The sequence below is a fragment of the Etheostoma cragini genome, chromosome 15 (assembly GCF_013103735.1).
Source record: "Etheostoma cragini isolate CJK2018 chromosome 15, CSU_Ecrag_1.0, whole genome shotgun sequence".
In the NCBI taxonomy this organism is placed as follows: domain Eukaryota; kingdom Metazoa; phylum Chordata; class Actinopteri; order Perciformes; family Percidae; genus Etheostoma; species Etheostoma cragini.
Window position 1 is genome coordinate 5065521 of NC_048421.1, and position 27562 is coordinate 5093082.

The 27562-nt window shown below is 39.8% G+C and overlaps 1 protein-coding gene and 1 long non-coding RNA gene across 2 annotated transcripts; one reads left to right on the forward strand and one right to left on the reverse strand.

Moving 5' to 3' along the window:
• Nucleotides 1-6: 6 nt before the first annotated feature.
• Nucleotides 7-1979, forward strand: atf7ip2 (activating transcription factor 7 interacting protein 2). The gene is made up of 2 exons (XM_034894630.1): nt 7-181; nt 1190-1979. The coding sequence occupies exons 1-2, from the start codon at nt 48-50 to the stop codon at nt 1455-1457; spliced, it is 402 nt and encodes a 133-aa protein (XP_034750521.1). The 5' UTR covers nt 7-47; the 3' UTR covers nt 1458-1979.
• Nucleotides 1980-12053: 10074 nt separating this feature from the next.
• On the reverse strand, nt 12054-22087 carry LOC117958350. Its single transcript, XR_004659701.1, has 3 exons — nt 22076-22087; nt 16383-16387; nt 12054-12105 (listed from the first exon to the last, which is right to left on the reverse strand). It is a non-coding gene; the product is annotated as an uncharacterized LOC117958350 (long non-coding RNA).
• Between the last annotated feature and the right edge of the window lie 5475 nt (nt 22088-27562).

Consider the following 27562-nt stretch of genomic DNA (forward strand, 5'->3'; position numbering starts at 1 on the left):
CCTTGTATCCTCCTCTTCCCCCCACCCCCTTCCCCTCCATCCTGAGCATGGATGCGGCGTTATACAACATCCCCCAGAGACTAGTGGTACGTGTGGCTCTCATCAGGCACCCCCCTGGCCTCTCTGTGCTGTGGAATGTGGAGGAGGAAGACCCCTCTGCGCCGCCCATGGACAGTTATAGGTGAGAAGGCAGGTTTCTGCCCTGCTACCCTCTGGATAAAATCACCCCTCTGAACCTTCAACAAGAATTTACTTTTTACCTTTTTTAAGTGACTGCCTCTTTCACATAAAATTTGGCGCCTACCCATCGCTATTATCAGCTCTACTTGGCTTGACTAGGCCGCAGTGCCCCGCGCTTTTTGCCTCAGCTCGCTCAGCACTTTAACGGAGTACCTGTTTGCTAATACCAGATACTTTTTTATCTGTTATCAAAAACCAAAAAAAATCTGTGTAGAGGGGAGTTGAGCAGGTACCATGAAATGGAAAAATGCCATTTGTCTTATTCCCATGGCTCTTTTCAAATGCAGCTGTAAAAATCATCTTCATAATGACTTCTTCAAATTAGGGCTAGCGATTGATTTAAAATATTTAATTGCATGATTGTCCATAGTAACTCTGTAACTCACAGTAAATCTGTTCTAAATGTTATTTTAAAAGGGGATACTTTTCAAGTTTTTCAGGCTCAAGTGGTATTAAAGACTCAGTGTACTCCGGTGGTAACTGTATTCATGTCGACAGTACACGCAAGTAACGTTAGTCTTGTCGACAGAACAATCAGGAAGGGCTTTGAAACTACATTGCCATTCTAAAGACCCTTTTCTTTAGCCGTTTCTATAAATATGTTTGATTATATATTGTGTGTTTTCCTGATGGTTTGAAAAAATCGCTAATTTTGTCACTATTTGCTTTTTAGGAATACAGTTGAGGCAATTGTTGGATCAGATCCGAATGAGAATGTGACACGGATACATGCAGTCGTGTTAACCCCCCCTCACAATCTCGGCTAAATCAGTAATTTCACTGGATAACAACGTATATACAAATACATTACAATTACATCTAGATCTTTCCATCATTGCTCAGCCACCCAGACAAGCATCCAGTCTTTTTTTTTTTTTTTTTTTTTTTTTTTTAGTTAATTGCTTTTTTACCCATTCTTGTTTTCTTTCTCTCTCTGTCCCTACTGCAGCGTCTTCATGACTATGGAGAAGGTTAAGGGTAGCAACATCTTCCCAAATTGGCGAACGGCTGGTGAGGTGAAGGCTATCCCTCTGCCCACGTGTGTGTTGATCACCAAGTACAAGCCCGGGCACAAGATGTGTGTCGCTGTGGTGGGCAAAGACAAGTTTGGCCGGTACGGACCTTACAGTAAAGTTATAACTGCAATCGTACCTGATAAATTGGGAGAAGGATATGGAGTCAAGTTAGAGACAGCCAAAGCAGTGTTAGGAAGATAGGGATTTTTATTATTATTGTTTATTTTTTTAAAGGCAGCATTACAAATTTAGAAACCAGAAGTAGAATACTGCTGTCCTCTAGGTAGTGTTCCAGTACCAATGGAAGTGTAATGGACCATGTTTAAAGAACTGTTTTCTCTGCCATAAATAAACATGCGTTGTCCTTTCACTTGAAGAAATTGGGTGAAACACAAACATTAAGTAATGTGAATTTAAATACATTTTTAATGAGCGTATGAAGTTGACAATGTCTAAATGTATTCTCCATTTTTTTTCATTTAAAAAGTAAAAGTAAAAGTTTCTTGCCTATCTCAGTTTAAAATAAATAATTGAATACTTTGGATTATTTGACTGCTGGTCAGACTAAAAGCCATGTCCGCAACCACTCCTGTATAAGCTGTCCCTGTGAATGGTAATGATTTTACTCTGAATGTTATTTGAAATGAGTTTTATATTAAATTTAAGTGGCAATAACTGTAATAGTAATAAATATGTTTATGCCACTGTTTATACCGTAATTCTGTGTATTGTTTGTAAATGTGAAGTTTATCTGATTCTATTTTATGCCAAATTATATTCTTTACAAAGAATGTAGTGCTTATTTATACACTAAGCTATGATGGTGGTCTTACTTGCTGCTCCAAATTTTTCCACCTGCGTGATGGACTTCTGATTTCTTGCCAGCTGGCAGCAGTCAAAAGTCACGTCACTCTCTTGCTCTACCTCGAGGTATGTGTAAGTGAAGAAGACGGGACACAATCCCTATTTGTCACAACAGAGACTTAGAATACTCACTCAAAACTGGGGCAGTTTGTGAGCCTGACATGGAGACCTGGCTGTACCTTAAAGGGCTATTTCATAGAAATAACACGTAGTTGTATCCAACCTAACATCTGCCAGTTTTAATGCAAGACGTACCTCTAAATAACGGCGATTACAGATAGCATAACAGAAGTGTTTTTGCTTGGGTTTATTTCTCATTTTGTATGCTTTTTATTTTGTGATCATTTATTTGTCATTATGTTTGAACCTTATTAAAAATGTTCTACAAATACAGGTTTGGGTCTCTGTAGTGGCCGATAATGTGCTGAGGTGCATGTACTATTGGCACAAGTTGATCTTTAATAGTCCCCGACCTGCCTGCAACCCTGAACTGAATAAGCTGGTATCGTAAAAAACACGGGATGAAAGATGAGAAAAATATTTCAAAGAGATGAGTCTGTTTTTAAATCAGACCAGGTCTTCTGTTTGAGTGAGATCCAGTTTAGAGGATCAAGTAAAGATCCAGAGATTCAATAGATGGCGGACCTCCCAGAACTCTGCCTTGGCCTTGTGGTACGATTGTGCCAGTCACCTGGAGTGCTAACAGCCTGAACACGGATTTAAAGGGAGCAACCCTACCAACTTTAGGTCAGCTGTCACTCGATGGGTTTCCTGGCCTCACTGATCCTGAATAACCGCGCAGGTTATCTATCAACTGGCTCAGTTAACTCCAGCTATGAGCACGTTCATGTAGACGAGGTGAACTTACAAGCAACATCCTCCCAACCATGAATGGAGTACTTAATGAAACTGCCATATCTGCAGGAAAATTTGGTCTCAAGCCAAAAAGTGATATTCAACAAGGTGAATTGTATGCAATATAACCACTTAACTAGAAAAGAACATGGAACTGTAGAAACTGGAAAGTAGTTCCAATTATTAAAAGTAAAACTAAGCCTGTACACGTGTAAGTGGCAAGTATGTCTACTCTAATATAGAGTTAGTCATTTTTTGCTCTTTTTTTTTGTCTGGTGATGAACAAACTACTACAAGTGTGTGATGCTCTGTCGACAAGTGGTTGGGCTGTTGGCAGGTTTTGATCTGATATTCTGATGTTATCCTTCCAGTTTAGCCCTGAAAACTTCGGTTACCATGGTGATCTACCTGCTTTGTACTACTGTAAAAAAAAGTTGGCCAAAGACCCACTAATCACACTTTGTTGAACAGGCTTGACTCTCATTACTGCAGCAAAAACTGACAGACAATAAACTTAGGTGTTATATTGCATTTTCAGATTCATACTTGTATTTGGTATTTGTATTAGAAAATGTTTACATGCTTTAATGTAATTCACCCTCTGTATGAGATGCTCTGTAGGAGTGCCTTCTCTTGAAGCCCCCCTCTTGACATAGCCCAGTCTGTTCTGATTGGGTGTTTTCTTGGAATCTACGCTTTGCTCCGCAAACTAGTTTCAGCTGCAACTACTGCAACTGCGTATAGCAGGACTCTGTATCGTGAAAAATCAGTATTATCGATATAAAGGCTTTTAGAGTCTGGTCTAGAGCTACTCTATCTGTAAAGTGTCTCGAGGTAACTCTTGTTGTGAATTAATACTATACATTGAATTGAATTATGGGACATGTCTCAGCAGTAATTTGACCCGAAATGACCAACATTGGCCATCAAGATTAGCTACAGCTAAGTGGCGTTAGCATGCAGTTACTTAATATTTTGCCGGACGTTAACGTTATATTATGGAGCGAAGCAGCATGTTCTAGCATTAAAAATTGCAGTAAAAGGCTTCTGAACCAAACTACCCAATTGGACATTTCTTTTTAGCAATAACATGCCCCACACTTGGGGAATATTGAACATATTGGCAGCAAAGTTAAGACCTCTGTAGCATAAAATCATCACACTTTAATAGTTCCTGCCTGGAGCAGATTACCAATCACAGCAGGCTGGCTTAGAGCTGCGTAATACTTAGCTGGGAGTAGAAAAAACTGTTGAAACTGTAGCATTCAGAACAGAAATCTTAACATTTTAGCTCACAGGGATTTCTCTGAAATGCGTATACCTCATTATTTGAACATTGAACATTGTATACATGACAGAAAATATGGGAAAGCATAATACAGGATGTCCCCTTTAAAAGACTATTGACACAATAAAAGACAAGTTTCTTTTGGGACAGTTTTTATCATTTTGTAAATGTGGTGCATAATTAAATGTACGATTAATTTGACTGCATATGTGGTTATTACACTCAATACTTGAGGTTTACTTACTCGGGAGTGGGTGACATAGACAAAGAACGTCTGCATGTCTGCTTGGGCTGTTGGTCAAGCACAGTTTGATATTATGCTGTGCATAAAGAAGTGGGATTGCAACTGTAAAGGGAGTCGTTAGACCTCGATCGAATGCCTGCTCCCAGCATCAGCAATAGTCTGTGTCTCCTCAACCAGCAGTATCCAGTGGGGAAGCACAGCAGAGTGATGAGCCTCCTAAGACCACTTAAAAAGGAAAAACCCACAATCACACCAACACACACATACAGGCACTCACAGTGCCCTAATTAGAGTTGACTGCAGAGCAAGGAGAGCTTATGAAATGAGGGCGAGTAAAAAAACAAACAAAAAAAAGATGTGCAGAGAAGCCTGATAGAAAATGCAGAGGTGGAGCAGAGACAGTGATGAGGGGGCAAATGAGGTCTTTAAAGTTTTAAAGTGAAGTGTTGGCAGAATGGTGGCCTGCTTCCTCAGACCCTTCCCTCCTGTAAAATTGAGAGCCACAGTCTGGAGACACTCGGGTATGCACGCTGTCTACTCACTTATTCCAAGATGAATTTGCAAGATTCTTTATTTGTTTGATTTGAAGTGTGTGGTGGAAATTTGAACAGAAACACTTTTAAATGAGGAGGTTTTAAAGCGCCCATATGACACTCATTTTCCAAATCATAATTGTATTTTGAGTTTGTACCAGTATAGGTTTACATGGTTTCATTTTTAGAACACCATGTTTTTGTTGTAATGCACATTGCTGCGGATCCTCTTTTCAACCTGTAGGTTTAGGTCTCTGTTTTAACTGCAGAGTGAGACATCTCACTTCTATACTATCTTTGTTGGGAGCCGCACATGTAGTAGCCAGGTAAGATTACATCAGATAACTCTTTGTCCAACTTTGGTCAGTACAAGGCAGGATTAGCTGGGAGACTTCTTCTAAACATGGTTGGCTACCTGCAAAACAGGGACATGTGAGTAGTTCTTCTGTAGATTATGGTGAACTAGTGTGTGTTGTAGCAGTGTTTTGCCATTGAGAACAAGCTAGCATGCTAGCACAAGCATGCTACAGTTAGCCACCTCGTCTTGGCTAGTGACGTAGAAAGCCGTGCCGACTTTGAACAGCTGACTCTGCGATTGGAGGCAGAGGACATTCAGAAACCGTATCTCACTCAAAACAGCATGGATAGTTTTTGTTTCCTTTGGTATGGTTTTGAAGCTTTAGTGCGTAACTTCTAATGACGTCCATTACATTCAATCCATTGCCAAATGAGTTGATACAAAGCTAATTATCAACTCCACACAACTCTCTGTGTATTGGTCAGCATGGCTATGTTCAGAAAATTGTGTCTTTCGAGCGCAAAAATCAAGCAAAGATAATTACCTCTTCTAGCAACTGCGTGGGGGGTGGTGCGCTGTCACCGAAGGCCTGTATCATGTGAATGTGCTGAAAGTTTTGTTGTCATTACTAAGAATTTCTCATGGGGGAGACAGAAACTATGCACTATAGCTTTAATGCAAACATGCAAGTACAGAGCAAAAGTCCAGCGCAGAGTACAAACCCAGTTTATAAGTCATTGTAAAAGGATTTGTATGGTTTGATTCTACAATGAATAGAGAACTTGTTCACAGCAAATGGCATCAATAATACTCATCAAAGTTATTCGCCCCATGTTGGACAATATGCTTGTCATACATTTGAAGCCTGTCAAGCCATATGCATAGGTCAACAATATGTCTTGTTGGCAGATTGAGCTAATTTGTGTCGAAAGTCACTCTCTGTACCAAACAGGACTTTCCCTATTACTTATCACATCATTAAACTGCCACGTTACAAATTCAGTCAGAGTACAGCCAGATACACAAAGAAAAATTCAAAAGTTATATTTGAACATAAGTTTCATTGAGTAAATGCATTAGTTATTTTTCCATTACAAAGTTCATGGCACTATTTATGATGTTTACCCTTTATTTCCCATCATTGTGGACCAACATGAAGAATTTTGGTTTGACCTGAAGCTACTGACATAGTGTAAAAATATAATTATTTTTAATGAAATGTGATGTTGACAAAACATGCATTTTTTATGCTTACTTGGTGTATCAAGACCCGTGGTGAGTCTGTGTCTGTGGTGACTAACAATTGGTGTTCCATTGTGCTTTGCACAGCAGGCCCACTGCAGACTATATGTGGTATATACTGGTACAATAAGGATTTGTCTAATGAATTCTTCCCACACTGTATGACTCAGCCTCCATAAAATAAAAATAAAAGATCCGGTCTGCATTCTTTCTTTAAGTTGTCTCCTTCATAATCCCTTTTTATCTGCTTTAACTTTTTTTTTTGTTTGCACCTTTGATATTTGTTGGAAATGTTAAGTAAAAGCATTGAATATCAGTAATTTATTAGAGTGTGTGGGTGCGCGTGCGTGTGTACGCCTGTGTCTGTACTGGCTCTGAGTGAATTTCAAAGATAAAGAGGAACGGTTACTTATGTGTGAAAGTGGCAGATATGTGTTTAGAAAAATTCAATATCTATTTAAAAATACATACTGTATATATTCAGCTTTGATCATTGAGTTCTGGTATCACAATCACAATCTCATCAACAGACGGCAGGAATTAGAGTGGTTAGATAAGTGGAGTGAAATCTATCCTGGCCTTCGGGCCTGTGTTTTTACCATAATTCCCTTCACCGTTCAGGGGATCCTGCCGGTGTTCCATTTCTTTGTGTGGTCCAGTGTTGTCGTGGCCAATGGGGCACCCTCATGTACAGTGGTGGAAAAGGTACTACTGACACTTCCTAAACAGTCTTTGGATAAATGTTCCAAGGTGGCCTTGTCATCATCCGACATATAATAAAATCTGGTATAGCTTTAGACGTCCTACACGGTTCCACAAATAAGCTTCCCAAAATGTTAAACTGATGTTCCTTTAAGTTTAATTACATATTACACTTGCTTGATGCCGTTTAGCGATTCCTCTATTAACCTTTCCAGTGGAGTCAAGGATCATTATGGAGAACGTTGGACATGGGAATTTTAGGTTGCTTGAGTTACTTGCACTGAGTTGAATTTGAGTATGGTAGTGTACACATTTCTACTTACAAGAGCATGGATGGAATTGCAAATTAATGACTCAGAATGTATTGTTTTATATTGTCAAACAAATAACAAAAATATGAATCTTGTTTTCAAGACACTATATTTGAAAACTTGTCCTGGATTGAACCACATTTTTAGTCAATTAGCATTGTACCTTTTATTACAAATGAATGAAGGGTTTTACACAATCATCCAATATAATTGTCTCTGGCCGTAGTATTGCATCCTTTATGCCCAGATCTTATCTAAATAAATATGTAAGGTTGTGTTTTATAGTTACACAATCTCACTTCAATATACCAGTTTTGATACGCACTGCCAAATCAGAGGCATCAACCTATGTAAGACTGGTGGTCTTGGTCATATATCTTGTTTGATGGGCAAATGGACAGACAGAAGAGAGGATACACCCTTAACTCCCAACACCCTGCAACACTTTAAACTGCATCACCGCCACTGTATTCTAATGATGTAACACTAGAGGGGGATGCTTAACAGGCTATGGCATGCCAGGCCCTGGTGCAGGCACTAGTTTATTGTGTGTGAGTGTGTGTTTGTACAAATTACATTTCAATGCATATCCTCTTGCATATTTGTACCTTGATTAGAAGAAAACACGTGGACTCACAATACTTCCATTCTCCCATGGGATTTCAGGGTTGCGTCTCTAAAAGCAGTTTTCAGTTTTTCTGAAAGAATGCAGCTTATTGAAAAATTATATTAAAAATGACATACCCCCATGTCATATAAAACAATACCTCTAGGACACAAGGACCTTGAAACAGGTGTAAACAGATGGACACATACACACTCACTAGAAACCAAAGCAATAAGTGGAGGTGAGCAGCGTTTAAGAAAAGACCAAACAAAATCCTTCACGCATGAGTCACCTTCTGTTTGAAATTATGTATGCATATTATTTATTCATATTCTCATCTTGATTTACCCATATGTTGTAAAGGTCACGGTGCATCAACAGTTTTAGAAGCTTAACAAAAAGTGAGGGGTCACTAAAATGATTAAGATTATCTGGGAGCTGCGTATGTCCCTAGAGGTTGTGATTGTCCAATCATAGCCTTAGCAACTGAAACAGGCCACAGTATTTGGATTTTTTCATGTGGCGAAGAGATGTATATGATGGGGCTCAAGTAACCAAAAACCCAGAGAAAACGTGCAAAGATTGGATTAAACTCTTTGCGTCTCTGCTCAAACGTAAACTGCAAACGATAGTATAACAGGCTAACTAGCCCATTCACTATTGGTAGTATATCCCCACTGTGTGGTAGCCCATTGTAGCAGCTGGAATCAAAAAATTCAGCCGGAGCGTTTGTTCTCATGTAGCTAATGATAGCTTACAGTAATAAGCTAGCTACCAACACCTCATAAAATCTGCCAGTGAAAGATAAAATAGATAGGGAAGACAACAGAAGGTGATGCCTGCCGGATGGCATCCGGTAAGCCAGAGTACTTTAGATATTAATGAATAGATGTCATGCTGTGAGCAGGCAATGCAGTAAAAATGTGTTATGGGTGAATAAGCCTGGAGCTAACAAGATATGCATTAAGTGATGGGCACTGCAATTAGTTAATTGAGACAATTCGACTTTTGTAGTAAGGTGACTGATAAAGCTGTGGTTTGGCCAGTTCAAATGATAATAGTGTTGATATTAGCCTAATTCATTTACTATTCTCTATAGTTGTTAAAAGAACTGATAATAAATAATAAATGTGTATCATTTATTATCTTTCTAAATACAAAGTTTTTTGGTCTCCGGTGTGGTCATTAAATATTGCACACTTTTCTAAGACTGGTATCTTCTGAAAGTGGAATTATTATCACTGTTACAGCTTTTTATGGTAATTACTGTGTCCCGTCCTCTACCAGCAATATTAGGAGCTACACAATAAATTACTAAAACACAGCAGTGTGTCTAAATATTAGGCTGCAGCTGTTTTACTTTCATTACCAGACAGTCATGCATACCTGCCTGAGGTTGCATATCTGCACAGTCAGTCATTTCAGTGGTTACGAAGTGAAAAGAATGGGGCGGGAAAAAATGACTCCCATGTGTGCTTCTCTCAGTAAAGTGGCAGGCGGTAAGGGAAGGAGGGTCAAGAGAAGTTAGCTTCAAGGTTTTTCTGGGATTTCTCATTTGACACAAAGGTTGTTTAAGCCAATCACGTGACACAGGCCTACTAACCTGTATTTATTTTTATTTTGCCAGACGGCTTTGCGATTGTAGCACTGTGATTTGATCAAATTGTCAGCGCTGCGGCATGGGGATAATAAGCATTTATCAGCCTCAAAATATGTAAATGAGACTAAGGTCATAGTTCACCAATCATCTCTTCCTCTCCTCCAAGTGCTCTGGCTTGGATGTAAAAAGAGACATGTTTTAATCTAATTTGAAGTAGCCACTGCGCTACTTTCCATGTCTGGTGTAGAATGGTTGCTGTGTAAGTGTGTACTGTAGGCCTAGTTTTTTATTTTTTGTAAGTGGCTGTTTTTAAATGGAAGTACTTTAAAGTTGGCTCTCATGTATTTTTAATGGGGCATAAATTGTGTTCGTGTCTTATTCTTGTGTTGATGACCTAGTTGTGTACACTGTGGAGACAGGTGACAGGCTGTGTGAGCGTGTTTTCTTTTTTTTACATGTGCCTGTGGGTTTTAGAGCATGTCATTTGAAGTGACAGGCTGGCCATCGACAACGAAGCATTTACAGTAACGGCATCAACAATTGAGCACATCTGAAAACCTGATGCACACATACAATCTCTCTTTTCACATGATCACATGTCCCTTAGCAAAACACAGAGAACAACAGAGACATTATTCATTGATATTGATTGATTTCAGTATAGATCAATCTAATACCAATGATTGTTTTGCACCTTAAAAGAATGTTTCCAAAATGGCTGTAGTGGATCATTAACTTAACCAAAGAGGAAAAGTGCTTTGGTGCCAACTGTAAAGGGGCTGGTTGATAAGTAGCTAATGCTAATCAATGTTTGGTCTATAACGTAAGCTAATTCTTGGTGGGTAACATGAGATTACGATATCGTTAAACACGCTCAGTTATTTTAGTTTTGACCACGGTTAACAACTATGGGCCAATGAATTTATCAGTAACATTAACTGTGTAGATAGACGACTAACATAATGGTAATTTAGCCAGTTAGCACACCCTGTCTGTCTGCTTCACTCTCCTAGCGGCTAGTTTCTTTCAAGGCTTCAGCCGAAATGAGAGCTGACAACAGCCCCCAACCGGGGACAGATCCACAGTCAGCCCCCAACCAGCTAGCACCCAGCCCGGTCAGCACTTAACTCCTGTGCTAAGGACGCTAACTGCAGTTTACTGAACCGTTGGGAAACAGTCTCAGGCACCTGAGTCAGAACAGCGGCTAATCGTAACATTACACCTCTGTTAGCAGTACCGGTTTCCCCTTTGCTTTTAGCCGTCTTTACTGTTAGCCAATTTTACCCGACAAAAGGGAGATAAGGCACCAAAAGGACAAATACTAATAGTGATTTAAAGATGTGGTAGCATTGGATCTGGACGGGAAGTAGGGGCGGGCAGATCGATCTAAATATCGATAGTATCGATACCAACGCTGGTATTGGTATTTGATCGATACAACTGTAATTAAATCGATATTTTAATTTCGATATCTCTCCTCTACGTTCACTATACTTTGCTTGTGTCTTCCACATTCCTGAGCAAACGGCGCTTTCACATCTTGGCCCACATTGCTCCTCCTCCCCCTCCTGCTCCTCTGCTGTGATTCGTTGTTGTGTCGTCACGTGACTCACTGACACAATGCGCAGAGGAGCAGCGAGACTGATAGCACATTGAATGAGAGATCAGGATGGCCGAGAGGAAGAGAAGTGTTGTGTGGAGCTATTTTACGGCACTAAATGATAATACCGCAACTTGTGATACGTGTAAAAAGAGCATTCGATACTGTGGCAACACTACAAACCTATACAAACACTTAAAAACACATGACAAGGAAAATGCTGATCTACAAAAACGAAGAAATGAGGAGGGAAATCAATCCACTTCCAGACCCCCGGCACAGAGACAGAGTTCGTTGGGAGAGTCATTTCAGAAAGGCAGAGAATACCCGGGTAGCGAGTAGGCTAATATTATGTTAGTCATGTCATATCGCGTCTTGTGCATTAGTTAGTGTGATTGCTCAAGAATAAGACATCGCAACATTTTTGTTATTCTTTATTTATTTTCTATTTCTTTTTTTAAAAAGGCTGTAAAATTCGGTTTGTATTCATCCTACAGTGCCTACTAACTAATCATTTTGTTCACTTCAATACACTAATAAAAAAATATTGCCTAAAGAATTGATCATTCATTCACCTCAGAAATAATGAAATGCTCTCCCCTACACAAAAGTATTTTTGTAAAAAGTAAAAAGTATCGTATTGGTATCGGTATCTATATGTATTTGGTATCGGATCGATACCAAATTTTGCAGTATCGCCCACCACTAACGGGAAGGATAACTCTGAGTTGGAAGAGGTGTGTTGCGATTCTGTTTTCTCATTCCGCAAAACAGGTTTGCTGATCTGTGTTTGGTTTTATATTGCATATTGTTACAGCCCTATGACGTATACACACTGTTGCTTTTGCTCACGGACAAGCTTTGGTGTTTTTTCACAAACAATTTTTTTTTATCCTCGTCTTTCATTCTTTTTTTAATTTTAACTTGCATAAACATAATACCAACACATTTTGCCGAAACATCTTTTCACACATCATACATAATTTAGCTACTGAGTAATTCACGTCCAACTAATTTTAATTTAAATAATTTTTTGTCCGGTTATTCTTGCACCCCTCCATTTAGCCTCTGAGAGAATTTATAGTAACATGGATTAATGTAATCATTTTTGAAAAATCTTGTGTGTTAAAAAGCATTGGTCGTTAGGGGGAAAATATGATGAAATATTGAGGTTTTGCACACAATTCATTTTGTACATGTGTGGTAGTGTACAGAAGTATGTGTGTGTGTGTGTGTGTGTGTGTGTTAGTTCTTCTAAGCATGCAGCAGGCTTCTCTGGTACATTTTGCACGGCCACCCATGGATCCATATGGGCCACTGGTACTACAAATCACTGCTACAGTTAATCCATTGCTGCTGCATTACACTTTTATATTGGCCATATTCGTAATTATAAATGAGGATATGTTTTAAGTGTCTACCTCATGCTCTTTTAGAATAAAAGCCTATAGCTCCAGATATCGATATCAGATTTTTTTCCAGATCTGGTGTTATGATCATTATAAGCTGCAACTGAGCCAATCAGTGGATGCAATTGATGCAGCTATTCAAGATGCTTTAAGTTAACTTACTCTTAAAATGGCAAATTCTTGGATTCATGTGAGAAACTTTACTGTATGGAAAGCTATATTGCGTAGCTTTTAAATATTAATGAACGTCCAATTAGATTCAAGTCATTGCCAAATGAGGAAAAAGGAAGTGCCTGGGAGCTTGCTGTAAATCAGTTTCTCTGGCCATACGATGAGTATGATGTCATTTACATTTTACAAGGCTATTTAGAACCAAAAAGTGACTTCAAAAAAATCTAACACGTAGCAGTGTGTATTTTCTAAGCCTTCCTTTGGAAAGCAACATTCAAATTACTAGACAAAAAATGATATCCTGAGAAGAGTGGATTTTGAGGGGTAAAGCTCCATAGACTCCATTCATTCTGCGATCATCAGTAAGCGCCTTTATATGGAACCAGAGTGGAACTGCATCCAGTTCAGAAGGCGAAAGTATCAGGAGAGTGGAAGTTCTCCCCTCAGTAGAAATGATCTGACACAACTCTTTCTCTCTTTCTCAATATGTCTATGTTCAGAAGATTTTGTCATCCGGTGACATTTTGAAGATTCCATCATGTTTAAAAAAAAATCCTACTTGGCTACTAGCAACAGCTTGGAGGAGGGGTAGGGGTAGTGCACGATCACGTATAGCTCGTATCATGTGAACGCGCTGACAGTTTTGTTGTCATTACTTAGAATTCCTCATGTGGGTGACAGAAACTACGCACTATAGCTTTAACAGCTCCCAAAACCTGCTACCACAGCTTCTGTGCACTCGTCATTGGCTAGCAACCGAATTCAATGTCAGACTAAATAATGAAGTGAATCTACTAGATGGCTGTTGAGTATGCTTATCAGAATACACAGATCAAGTTTTATTAAATCTAAAGTCTTACAGCTGACTACTTCAAGAAAAATCTGCCTCCCAGCCCCAGTAAAGCTCACGTTAGCTCGCTCTAACCCTGGGTCTAGACTGCAAATGTCACAACATTGTTCTCGCAACACTTAAACCATTGTCTGGTCTGAGCCTTTCAAAGTGTCGTGAAACAAAGGAGCAGCCAATGTTCCCCCTCACAACCCTCAAGGCTCTAGTGCAATTTGAGTGAGAAGAGAGGACGAAAAACGTAGAAAACTTCATTTGTTTACCACGTGAGGTGAAATGCTTTCAGAATTTTGTCGGTAAGAAATCTATCTAGTATTGGCAAAGATTTTTACCTTTACTTTATTATAATTATTCATTGTGTTTTATTTTCCATAAATTGCATTATTCTATACTGGTTTTTATGTTCATTCTGTCTATTTGTCATTCAATTTACTTTTTACATAGCACTGTGCTGCATTTCTTGTATAAAATGTGCTAAACTAACACATTTTATTACTATTAAAAGGTATATATCCCCTCTTCTGAATTGTTATTTATGTTTTCAGATGACTACAGGGAATATGTTGGTGGTCTATTTAAATACTGCCGTAAATATACCTGCTTTAAAAAAATAAATAAAACACAAACATGGGAGTAAAAGAGGCAGTGGGCAGCAGAAGGCTGCAAAGATCACGCTAGTAGAGTGTTAATGCAACATCCTTGTTTGACAAGATTTTGCATGAATATTTCAAGAAGCAAGATTTTAAAAGTAAAACGTTAAATGTATAAGCCTCATTTTTTCAGGCTCTCTGAGCAAGGAGACATGGACATAGGAATCAAAATGTCAAGCTGGGTTTCTTGACAGATAACACTGAGTGAAGAAACTAGTTATTGAGTTTTGTAGTTTTGCGACAAGTAAGTCTGTGACACACACACACACACACACAGTGAACACAATTAATGATTCATCAACATTGTTCCAGTTTATCATGTGTGAAAGCAGCCCAAATGTTTAATTTCTTAAGCTAAAACCAAAAACCCTTGTAAGATTTTGAAACTTCAGTCATAGAATGCCTACTATCTAATGACATAAAGGATTTTATGTCTTGTTCTCTATTCCCTACCACACAGTGTGTGTGTGTGTGTGTGTGTGTGTACACTGCGGGGCTGAAAGAATGCCCATATAGAGTTTGATGTTTCCTTTCTTTGCTATCATGAATATTTGATTTAGCCCACCATCCCCAGAAGGTTCCATCCAAATGCAAGCTAAAATAATAGCTTTTATAACAACTATAAGAGTCGCAGCAGCAGTCGCTGTGAGAGCATGCAGCCAATCTCTATAGTCTGACAGGTTAATGTGTGGGTTGGAAGGTATCTCCTTTGCTTCCCCTTACACTCATCCTGTCTATAGCATTAGAGAGAGAGAGAGAGAGAGAGAGAAAAGAAAACATTTGCAGACCAGTTATTGGTCTTAGAGGAAGACAAATATCAAGTAACATGAAGAAATTACAGATTTAGCCAGAGGAATATCCGCTGCCATGTAGAAATATTCACTCAGAAAATTAATTAGGTAAATAAAGCAGTGGAGCACAGACTGGATAATGACATAAATGGTGAGACGCCTGCGAGCTAGTTCAGGCAGTCAACTCGAGCTGCACTGCTGTACAGACATGTGACATGTGACATGACTCACTCTCCTGATCATTTACCCTCATTTTGGCGGTCTATTTAAGCTGCACACTTTCCCCATATTGGCCTTGCCAATGCTGCTGCTGCCCTTCACCTGTATCGCTGCCTGCTTTCAGCCCAACCACCAGGCTCCGGCTAGGGGGGGCTACTTAATCTGCCAAACACTATGTTCTGCTGTTATAATAAACATTTCAAAAGGTAGTTGTCTGATTCGCAAATCGATTAGGGTGTCACCAATATGCACAACATCACCTCTCACTATTTGCGGACAATGTTTTTTTTTTTTTTTTTTAACCCCTTACGAGTATGGAAGCTTACCATGCTTTAAAATTAACTTGTCAAAGTCTGCACTGCTTCATTTAAATGCTCCTGCTCGCAATTCAATCAATCTTTGCTAACATCCCCATTGTTAAGCAGTTTAAATATTTAGACATGGAGGTTTTTCCCTTGCTTAAACCAGATTGTTAAGCATAACTATTCTGTTGCTCTGAATAACGTTTTGAAGGATATTGAAATATGGATGCGTCTCCCCATGTTGATTCAAGCCCGTATGTCTGTGGTTAAAATTAAAGTTTTAACCAGGATTAATTTGGTGAGCCTTATGCTACCTCTCTGCCCTCCTTCTGGTTATTGGCATACATCACAATCAGCAGTATCTAAATTGATCTGAAAAGGTAAATGGCCGCAACTTAAGATGTCTACTCTTCAAAAGAGGAAAGAGGATGGTGGCCTCACAGTTCCCAACTTTAAACATTATTCTTGATCCTTTGTTACCTGGTTTGACTCAGATATGTCTCTTTGCTGGCGTACCTTAGAAAATGATATGATAGAGCCTTGGTCACTCCATGACTTTCTTTTTTGCCAATATCTCCAGTAAACCGTGCCACCTACTCTTTGGACCCATTAGCTCGTTAGCTCATTGGAGCTTATTAAAACTTGGAGATTGGCTGAAACATATTGCCACATAGCTTGTAACTGGCAGACATGTTCTCCATTATTCAACAATACAGCACTCCTGATTGATCTACCACGTTCCTCTTTTTTCTTTAACCTTCAATTAATATCAGCACTCAAGGCATACAGTGTTCGCTGGCAGAGGGCTCTGCCCATCCATCCTATCCGGAAGTTATTTACTGGCAGCCAAAAAACGGTGGTTTGGCACAGAGGCTTTATCAGTCCTTGGTGATATCTGGCCGCTCTGGCCTTCCAATTGAGAGGACCTGAGCACGTGATTGCCCAGCCCTGAGTATCGATCTTGACTGGCATGATGTATGGTCTAGCGTTGCAGAAGTATCATGCAATCCAGTCCATCAGCAGATTCACTATAATTTCATTCATAGGACATATCTCACCACTGTGAACATGAAATCCATGCTGTAGATTTGTGCTACAACCTTCTCACTTCTATGTGTGCTTGGTCCCTTTTGTCTTATGCCGGTCTCCCTGTCAATGGCTCTTATTTGTTTGTGTGTTTGTCTGTGGCTGTTTCTGTGTGTCTTGTTTGTGAGCTTCAGACATCGTTGTTGCTGCTGTGTTTGTGTTTGTTTTGTGTCTCCCTCCTTCCTGTATTTCCTCTCTAAAATAGCGGTCGAGTTGACGTATCGCTTCAATGAACAGCAGTGGCCAATGCCGTGTTATTATTATTATTCATTTTATTTGTTAGGATCAAGTAAAAATTTTAACATACAGTATGTTTTGCCATTAGATCTGTTGTTCCAGTGAAAACATGACAACATCTAACAAAACAACAAGACAGATCACAAATCCTACATCAATATGATGCACAGTGTGACACTCACACACACACACACACACACACACACACCTACGTATAAACCTTATAACTATTAAGAAGATAAGCCCCAAAAGCTCCATGATAGATAGCTAGCAGGGTTGTATACAAGACTGAACTCTTGACTTTAGAAGAAGAGAGGGTGAATGGGGGGACATAGAGAAAAGTGGGGAGGACGGGACGTGGGAAAGACGGAGGGGAGGATGAACAGGCTTCTAATTCTTACCCAGCACCCATCATGTTCACCTGATATTACTTGCTGTACTACAAACTACAAAATGAAACACTTTGCCCTGTTTATGCCTAGCCAAAGCATCGCTCCATCACCTACACACATCATTCAGTGGCCAAAATGATCATAAATGCATAACACCCTGGAGCTTTGTCCTTTACTTTCAGTGTTACTTCAGCTAGCCTTATCCCATGGGTTTGTATTGTTACACCTGGTGAATGGAAGATTAGGTTTGTGTCTTGGCTAAAATGTGTTTGATTTCTGTCCCTCTTTGCTTCTTTGGTCCATTTACATTTGCTACCAATAAATTGTCCGATCCTACCAAGATGCATGAAGTGGCTAAGTGTAAATGGAGTAAAGTGCACCATTGTTTGAGCTCTTCTGTTTAAAGTTTGGGCTAGCAATTCCAATCTTAAACATTATTTAGACAATATTGTGCTGCTAACTTTGGCAACAGGTGTTGGAAGGTCTTTTCGAGCGAGGTCAGTGGTTTTACAAGTTTGGTACGAAAGAACTTGACTTCCCTGGGACCACGGACGTCAGTTCAGTTTGAAACGAGCTGGGGAAAGAGAAACATTCAGAAGTGCCGGGTACAAGGACTCATTCATTTTTTTCCTCTTTCCCGCACATCCTGTTTTGAAAGACTCTGTCGTGTAGCTGACTAATACAAATGAATAAAAATGTGATGAAGTCCAACACGTTTATTACGTTTTCAAAAAGCATTAGCCATATGACTCACTATGGTCCGCTACATGTGAAAGGAAAATAGGCATGGCCTTCCATAGGCTATATGTTGAAGTTTGGTGAGTAAATGGCTATGCATTTTGTCATTTCAGTTTAATTCCCAGTACAATTGACCATATCTACACACAACACAACTTCTGCAAGTTCTACACAAAAAATTTCGCCAAGATTGAAAAAGCAAAAATGTGTTGCACAGATGAAAGCTATACACATCACAACTATTCCCAAATTCAACAATAGATTCAAGCAATAAATAAACAAGACACTGACTACTCCACAATCATCTCCACTATACTCCACTAAACCGTAACTTAGTAAGTTGGTGGCTAAGGCTAACATTAATGCAAGACAAGAGATAAAAAGCAGATCACTTGTGTGCAAATGCACAAGACCTAGCCAAAATACTAGCATATCTAGAGTAATAAACATATTGTCTCTTAACTTTGTGTCAGTAGTCTGCAGATCCATGCTGTGTACAACAATATCACTTTGTAAAGTTACAGTCTATGGCACTTGCAACCTGGTATGGTGTTTTATACTGTATGCAGGCTAAAATCACTTTCTCGTCTACGATACCTCGGCTCATCACCAGACAGAGTGGGTAGCCTAGAGATATGATCATATGATCATACGATGCCTTGTTCCCTGTCCAAACTAAGCTGTCAGCTCATTTGACAAATAAAAAAAAAAAAATATTGTGCTGCAGACGGAACATCGGTTGTCAGAATTTTACCTCTGCATCATTCAAAAAGAAGTAGACAGGACATCAGAGCACCAAGCAGACATGTACAGTTAGTGCCGGTATCTTATTATCGGCTAAATGAATAGCCCAACCTGTCATTCTTTTTGACAGAGAAGGTAATTAGATCTGTTGGCACTTGTCACTCAAGAGTTTTATGTGAACTTGATGAACTTTATTTTATTTTTCTTTAATGAAATTAAGCTCAAGGTTTTCAAAAAAAAGTGGTAGGTAAGAAATGTCTCATGATGAAATCGGATAGGTACGTGTCCCCCTTACCGTCCCCACCACCCCCACCAAAATCAACGCCTATGACTGGGATTAACGCGGTTATGGCTGAACAAGAGCAAATCCCTACAGCCAGGTTCCAAACTTTAGTGAAGGGCCTTCCCAGGAGAGTGGAGGCTGTTATAGCTGCATGTTACCTCCCATGGTCTTGGAACAAAAAAACTGTTCCATATGGATTTCATTTTCCGTTATTTAGTACTTTTGGCCATGGAGAGTATACATGAAATTAAAGTCAGTGTGACTTTTGAAAACACTGACTGTAAATGGTTATGTCTCAAATACCTTATTAACAGCTAGTTACTGTAAATATCTAAAAGTGTAAATGATCAGCAGCATGGGGAAATATTAAAGATTCAGAATCTCTCCATTTAGTTCTGAATCAGGACCTCTAGGGTCCGGAGCTGTCACTCTGTGAAGTAAAATAATGTTAGCTGAAGCACCGACCGCTATAGTAATTTGTTATTTAGTGGATATGTGCATTAGACAACAACACGAAACAGGTGAAATTATTCACTAATTGATTGGGTCCTTGTTATAACGCAATGTTAGGAGACCAATTCGTACCTAACCAGAGCTATTAAGTCCACTTCCACTTCTAAGTTGTGGTGTTTCTACCATTTCAGCCAACTAAAGCTGGCTACATATACTCTGCTGGAGGAATCAAATGTATTAAATATTAGTGTGGAATGTTCTTGGGATGAATACCATCTGAATATATAAAATATTTCTTTGTGTTGTCTGCTGCTGGCTTCTTAGTTTCTCAGCATGACTGATTTGAAGAACGTGTGTGCATAAAATAGTATCTCTTAGATTATATTTTAAACTTTAAATACAAGATGTTTCTTAACCTGTTTACAAAAGCACTGTGAACCATGACAGCAAACATCAAATTGCACTTATTTCACAGTTGAACCACATTAAACATGTACATGTGCTTCAGCCAGGCTCTTATGAATCTGCTGAGTATGTGTTCATGTGTGGGATTGTGTGTATGCCAATGTGTACTTACTGTGGTGCCCTAGTTTTTTCCTGGGAGTCTTTGAGGTCGTATAAGGAGCAAACTTTCCACATCGTGTAGAGAAGAAGAATACCCACAGGCTTGCAAGCAATCACACACAGTCATGCTGTCAGGATACATTTTCATAGATGCAATTAAAGCAGCATCATTGTCCACATAATCAATGACAACCGCAAAACAAACAGGCTTCCAGTTGCCACAAGTCCCGCAGGCTAGGAAAAACACACACGCGCCCGCACACACACACACACACACACACACACACTCACACACACTTACAAACTGATCTTGAAGATAAGATTGTACACAAAGTCACACATTTCTTTTGATCATGTACATACAATATAATCAATGCAAAAGAAGGCTGGAAAAGTGTTAATGTGACATAAAACAAAAAAGACACACAGGCAGAGAGAGGGGTGTCACATACCATCATCACAGACAGGTCAGTATACGATGACACAGCCAAGATGGACTCCACAGCCAGAAGGCTTGTTGTTACTCAACATTCATACACACACGCACACACACAAACACACTCTCACACACACGCTTTACGGCAAGTGAAGCGCAGACATCATGGGACCTGACGTGGGCCTTTTTTTTTTTTTATCTGATTGGCCTTCACATGCACTCTGGTTGTCATGACAACATCTGTCCCTGCAGGACACTGGCAGGCCAAGTTTGGCATGGAACCGAGCTGTGACACTGATGAGGGAGTGGGAAACTTTTCAAGCCTCCACGTGAATTTCGCTCCCTGAAAAGTTGTTGTGTAAGAGCTGTCGGCTCTTCCAACGCATTGTAAATTTAGCGGGATGAGGATTCAGCATTTTCCTTATTCTAAAATATGAAAGACAACCTTGAAAGATTTTATTTAAAAAAATACTGTACTCCTCCAAGTAGCACACCATGGAGGTACGGGGGAATGCTTCAGTAGAAAGAATTTAAATTTCAATGTATTGTTTGTTCCTTCTCTGTAAACCTTATGCAGATAAGTCATATGTTGAAGGTGCTCTAAGCCATTTTGGGTGACAGCACTTCTCACTTCACTTCAAAGTATTGTCAAACAAAACTAGGCTAGCTCGCCCCTCCCACCTCCTCAACCCGTCCCCTCTCCCTCCCTTTCGTGCTCCCGACAATTACCTCCCACCCCCAAATCCTTCTTGTTGGTTATTGGCTCGAAATTTGCTGTTTATGTTTGGTGGTGCAGGTTGGCGCAGTTTGTTTGTGGACCCCGGGCTGTCTACAGAGGCAGTGTTTTTTTACAGTGTGTTCAGGGGACAGGCAGCTCGCGGATAATGATGAGATGTTTGTTGTATGTGACAAAAAATGTTGCAGCCTAAAATACATTGCTTAGAGCACCTATAGAGAACCTAAACATGCATTTACAGTACATCCAAAATGAGGAGCTTTTTTGATGGCCCAACTCAGCTCCCTGACTGGGCCTTCCTTTACTTTGTAATTTTTTAAGACATCTAGTTTCAACCTGTTGCTTTATAAGATCATAGTGACCTTCCACTGGGCTTTATTAGAAAAATGTTGTTGTACTTTTGAGACAAAAGTGTCAAGTGAATTGATGTGCACAAACCACTAGTTACTCTACTAACAGCTTCAGCAGCTGAAAAGTTGTCCTGATGTAAAGAACATTACATTACAGTATATCACATATGTGTGTGTGTGTGAGAGGGAGAGGGAGTGTGAAATGATGTAACTGTTCTCTGAATGTGTGTCTCCTGCGGCTTCATTATCCAAGCTTGAGAATCACACACAGAGGCAGCAGAATCACCATTTAATGGGACTATTCTCAGCAAATTGATAAAGAATTAAATAAGGCAACACACACGCACTTATGCACACACGTGCACACACACACACACACACACACACTCATAGCAGACACACGGTCTTCGATTGGAGTTAAATCACTTGACCTCTGACCTCTCTCTGGACCAACGAGAACATACTCGTCACCTGGGTGCAGCCCCGACGACAGCCTATAAATAGCAGGCAATTTAGAAGAAAAGAGGAAGGGGCATATCAACGATTAATGACTCCTCTCCACATGCATTTCACTTCTTTTTGTTCTATCAGTGTCATCTCCTCTCTCTCTTCCCACCTGCTCCACTCAGTTATCTTGCTCGGTTTGGGTTCTCTCAGCACTCTCTTACTGCCTCTGTCTCATTTTGTCTTCGTGTATATCTGTGTGTGATAGTCTCATGGTAAATGCAGTTACTGTGAGAAACAAGCTCTGTACAGTCCCTTCGCCAACCCTTTCCTTATAGGGTTGCAGTCCTGGTGCTGCCTAACCCGACAAGGACAAATAAGAAGTGAATCTACTACTTTACCTTCCACAACACATTTCCCCACTGGACTTTAAAAAAAATTTGATTTACTTACGCAGGGTTTGCTGAGCATGTAGCCTGTTTTTTCTCACTCATAGATAGCCATATTCACACCTGGGAGCGGCACCTCACTGTTAATAACAAGCATCTCAGCTGGAGCAGTTCAGAGCTAAGTGCACTCAAAGGCACCTAAACAACATGGGAGCAGGCGGGGAGGGGAGACAAACTGGAAATCCTCCAGCGATTTGTGTTTATATATTCCTTCCCTTTTTTTTTTACACTCTTTACATATTATATTATATTAAAACAAGCTTAGACCCTCAACTGCGGGCAAGGAAAACTCCTTTGGGTGTTTATTTTTTATCTTAATGGGGACTTTTTTAGAAGCCAGTTAGTAGTGTTTTTCCTCTAAACGTCTCCTTAACAGTGCATTCAAATCTCAGACTAATTACTCTACCATTTAATTCTACACGTTCTACACGTGAATGGATGAGTGATGCCCAGTAATGCAATCATTTCTGGTTCCATTCACAATGTGTGCGAATCATTTAACACAAGTACAGAGTTCACCTGAGAATCTTCTGCTCATTTTCAGTATCAGAATATGCAGTGGTATATGACAACAAATGTAAAGAGACACAACTGGAAGCAGAGTGTAAGAAACGCAACTGTAAAATACAGTGTGTGAATATAAGGTGGGGCAACAAACTGTTGCGTTATATTTATATAACGTAGTATTTGGCAATTTGAAGTTCCATCAAACTGTCTGATTTTCTTGAGCAATGAGCTTTTAGGTTTCAGGGTTTTCCTTCAAAACACAAATGGGATTTTGTTGATTGTACAGTTTTTTGTTTTGAGAACAGAACATCATTTGGAGCAAGAATTTATGTTTTGCTAACTGGAATACCGTTTCGGATGTGTTGATTTCTTTATTTTTTATTTCTCAATGCATCTAAGCAGTGAAGAAAAACCTGTAATATTCTTATAGCTGACAAATGATCAAGTATAATCAGGCTGATCCACTTGGGAAAATGTGCACTCAGCATAGATATGCCATACATTATTATTTGATAACCACACTGCTTTTTTTCCCCCTTTGAAGCCCCTAGCAAGTTCCAATCCCCTTTATTCATCAGACCTCAAGGATAACTTTTTCTTAAATACAATGCTAAGGCTTCAGTACATTGCAGGATTTGTTGTTCTGTGAGGTGGCTAATTGTATTCAGCTCTCAACCAGGCAGTCTAACCAATTCCTGAATAGTCAGCCAAAATAAAAACCAAGCTGCACTGTGATCTTGTGGACCTGATTTTTGGACCGGTGGTCCAAACAAATCACAGAACCCCTAAAGCCTAGACAGTGTGAAAGGTTAAAACAGTGCTTAATATGTCTGAAAGCAAATGCAACATATTGAAATGGCAGAGGCTCAAGGCATGAATTGGTCTCAAATGACTCAAATTAAAGCCTCAGTTTACTGAACGCACAAAAAATTTGTGTGTTTTTAGATATCAGCTTCTAAACTTCTGCCAACACTGAAAATTGTTTAAAGTTTAAAAACTCAACAAGTCAGTAAACCAATAAACACTGTTCATTATAAGCTTTTAAACAAGCAACCAAAGCTTTTGTTTTTCAGGTGCTGACAGTCTCAGGATGGAGGGATGGTGAACGGGTTGTCAGAGACAGTGCTTTTTTGTCACCTTTGTTTAGTGTGACAGGGACCTTTAATAATGCCTTTGTGTGTGCATGCATGTGTGTGCAAAATGCATGTGCCTGTGTAGCTGTACTTGTGTAACTGTATGAAATGCACATACAAATTTGCAGATGTGTGTGCACATCTACCCACATCTGTGTTTTTGTGTGCATGCATGCACAGGTGCGTGGCTTAGTGCGTGTCTGTGTGTGTTTATGTTTTATGTGCATGCAGCTCTCCGCGCCTGCCCTCTGGCCATGGCTTCATTAAACATTTCATGAACGTCAAACATCATTTGCATCGTCAGATTAAACTAGCCCACACACATACACACTCAGACAGAGACCCACACACATGCAACAACGTCAGGAAAAACTGAGGAGACACGTTCACAATGGAATGATAAAATTAGAGCTGTGCCCTGTAAATTACAGTATCACACACACCCGCACAGAGACGGAAACCCATATTGAGTGGGTGATGTGGATACACAGAGACATGTGCCAAACACAATTTGCATCACAAGAAGGAAAGAAAGTAGAGATGAGTTCTCCATTTGGTGTCTGCATGTATGCATATTTCTGTAAATGTGTGTATTACTTTCTGTTTACACTGTGTATGAATCACTTCTTCTGTGTGAATGAGAAAGAGAGAGAGAGAGAGAGAGAGAGAAGAAGAACAAGAAAGAGGGATAGGAAACAGTGGTGGATGGTTGGGCCAGAGGTTAAGTACACTCTAAGATTGCATCTGTAACATTAGCAGTGATTCATATCCCAACAGAGAAAAAGGGAGAAAAAAAAAAACAGGCAACACAGACGGACTGAGTTTAAAGGAAAATTCAGAGAGAAGGTAAAAAGTCAGAAAAGCAACAGAGAGAGGAAGATTAATGATAAGGTGAACATGACTCATTCAGGTGTTTTTTTGGTATTTATATTGCAAAGACTCTTTCCTTTTGTCTTTTAAAACACCGACTATGTCAGTGTTTTGTTCACAGATGGCTTCCAGAACCCTGCTTAACACCAGGCTGAAAAGCAGTGTTTTGCTGCCTCTCTGGTTGAAAGGTTAATACCTAGTCTATGTGATGACGAACGCAGTATACCCACTAAGAAAGCTCCAGGATTTCCATTTACGCACTTAGAAATGCCCAGTGACCCACAACAACATATTTTTTATCATATTTTTGATATATTTTTAATTGTGATCCCTTTTTTTCCACCGTAAATTGGTGCATAAGTGTATCCGAATGGACGCTGAAAACGTCCCTGGGGGAGGACAACCAGACCCCCGACTATGATATGCCCCCCTCCCTCCAAAGGCATATTCTGGCCAATATACAGTACAGTATACCCACTACAATACATTAGACTACACCACAAGACCTAGTATCACTGGTGGGTAGAGCTGCTGAGGTATAGATTTTTGTTTACGGTAGAAACTATTAAAGCCAACTTTAACATTCTAACGTGTGAAAACATCTCCGTCCCTCACGTGTCTCATTGAACAGATATGCTTCTATTTTTATTAAATTCATCAATCCGTGAGACGCCCCCAAGTTGTTGTTTTTCACACTCAAGATGTTTAGTAAACATAATTGCCATAGACAGCTGAATTCTTTTTTTAAAGATTATATTTTTGGAATTTCCACCTTTAATCACCAGCTCAGACATGAGAAGACATGTAGGAAACCTACCACAGGTCAGATTTAAACCATGGGCCTCTGCATTAAGAAATAAACATCTTCACATGGGGTTACGCTCAACCAACTAAGCTACTCGGAAACTGTTAAGGGGGTGAGATCAGGACACGATGATAAGGACCTTAAAGATGAGGAGTCCAAAGATTTCAGATCATTGCAGGTTTGTTCAAACAGTAAACAAACTTTCATGACACAGTGAGCCGCCTCTGTACATGCATGGATGTCTATACACAGGTGACCAAAGAACATCCGGAATAACTACGTTTCTTAAAGTCTTCTTGTCCTGCACCGGTCAGTTGATCTATTTCTGTGAGACAGGGTTACCTTTGAAACGACTCCTTATTTGTGAGACACTTCTTCTATTCAACACATTCCGATCTATTCCTGCAACCTACTGTCCACTTCATGCTGACTCTGCTCTGAAAGCTCCCTGAGAATGGTTAAATACAGTATATGTGAACACTTTCATGCGTGAATATCAACCTGTCAGAAACAGTCGGTGGGCCATTACAACAAAATGCAAAGTTAAGAAATAACAAAAATTAGCTTGCCTAGTGGTGGGGACTTGTATCCACACCCAGCAGTGATGTCACAGTGTACTGACACATCCTGGACTACACTCCTACATCACTGCAGCATAGTCAAAAGTTGAACTGCTGGAGATCAGCCAAAACCAGATTCATAGGAGTTTTAAGTTGCTCTGGGATCTGCAATCACAGACTTATCAACAAAAGGAAAGCAACGCCAGAGAAAATAACCCTAGTGACATCATATGAGTATCTTGACTAGTCTTTGAACTAAAAATGTGCAATAAAAAACATGCATTACCAACTGGGGGCATGGAGTCTTTCAGACTCCAGTCCTTCTGTGATGTGTTGATTATTTAACGAGTGCAATGGCTCAACTCGATCCATGGATGAATTTGTCCCATGTCATACAATGTTCCCAGTGTAATCAGGGACACAGAGAGGCAAAGCCTGACCATAGTTAAACCTGAAAATCAACGCTGAGATACAGCATTGTCTAACATAAGTTACACCTCCTAGTACTGATGTGGTGCAGAGACATCCGTTTAGGAGGATTACGTAGGAAATCCAGTGAGACACACATCTTATGTGCAGAGAAGAATAAAAGCATCTTATCGGCGTGTACATGTATTGAATTACATGGAAAATCCTGGAATGGCTGAAAAATGTCAAACTTCACCCATAAATGATTCAAATCTACACGCAAAACATTTAAATTGGCTCTGCTACACCAGCCAGGACACCAAGTGCTGAAGTGGCAGGAAGCCCTAATGAGGACACTGGTGGCAAGGGTTTGAGTGTGTGAGTGTGTGAGTGTGTGTGTGTAAGAGCAGGAGAGAGAGAGAGAGAGAGGAAGACAATTATTGCTAAGAAAAGCAAATTGCCAGAGCTTTCATCAGTAAAGCCATACAGGGAGCCACAGAGTTCCTAAAAGTCTTAAAGCGTAACTCTCGCGAAAATGCAACCTAGGGGCTTTTTTGTGAATGTACCCAAGTAAAACT

Excerpts from the sequence above, each read along its gene's own strand:
- atf7ip2 (XM_034894630.1), top strand. The coding sequence starts at position 48 with ATGGATGCGGCGTTATACAACATCCCCCAGAGACTAGTGGTACGTGTG. Across the intron at positions 182-1,189 it reads CCGCCCATGGACAGTTATAG|CGTCTTCATGACTATGGAGA; the intron begins GTGAGAAGGCAG and ends TCCCTACTGCAG.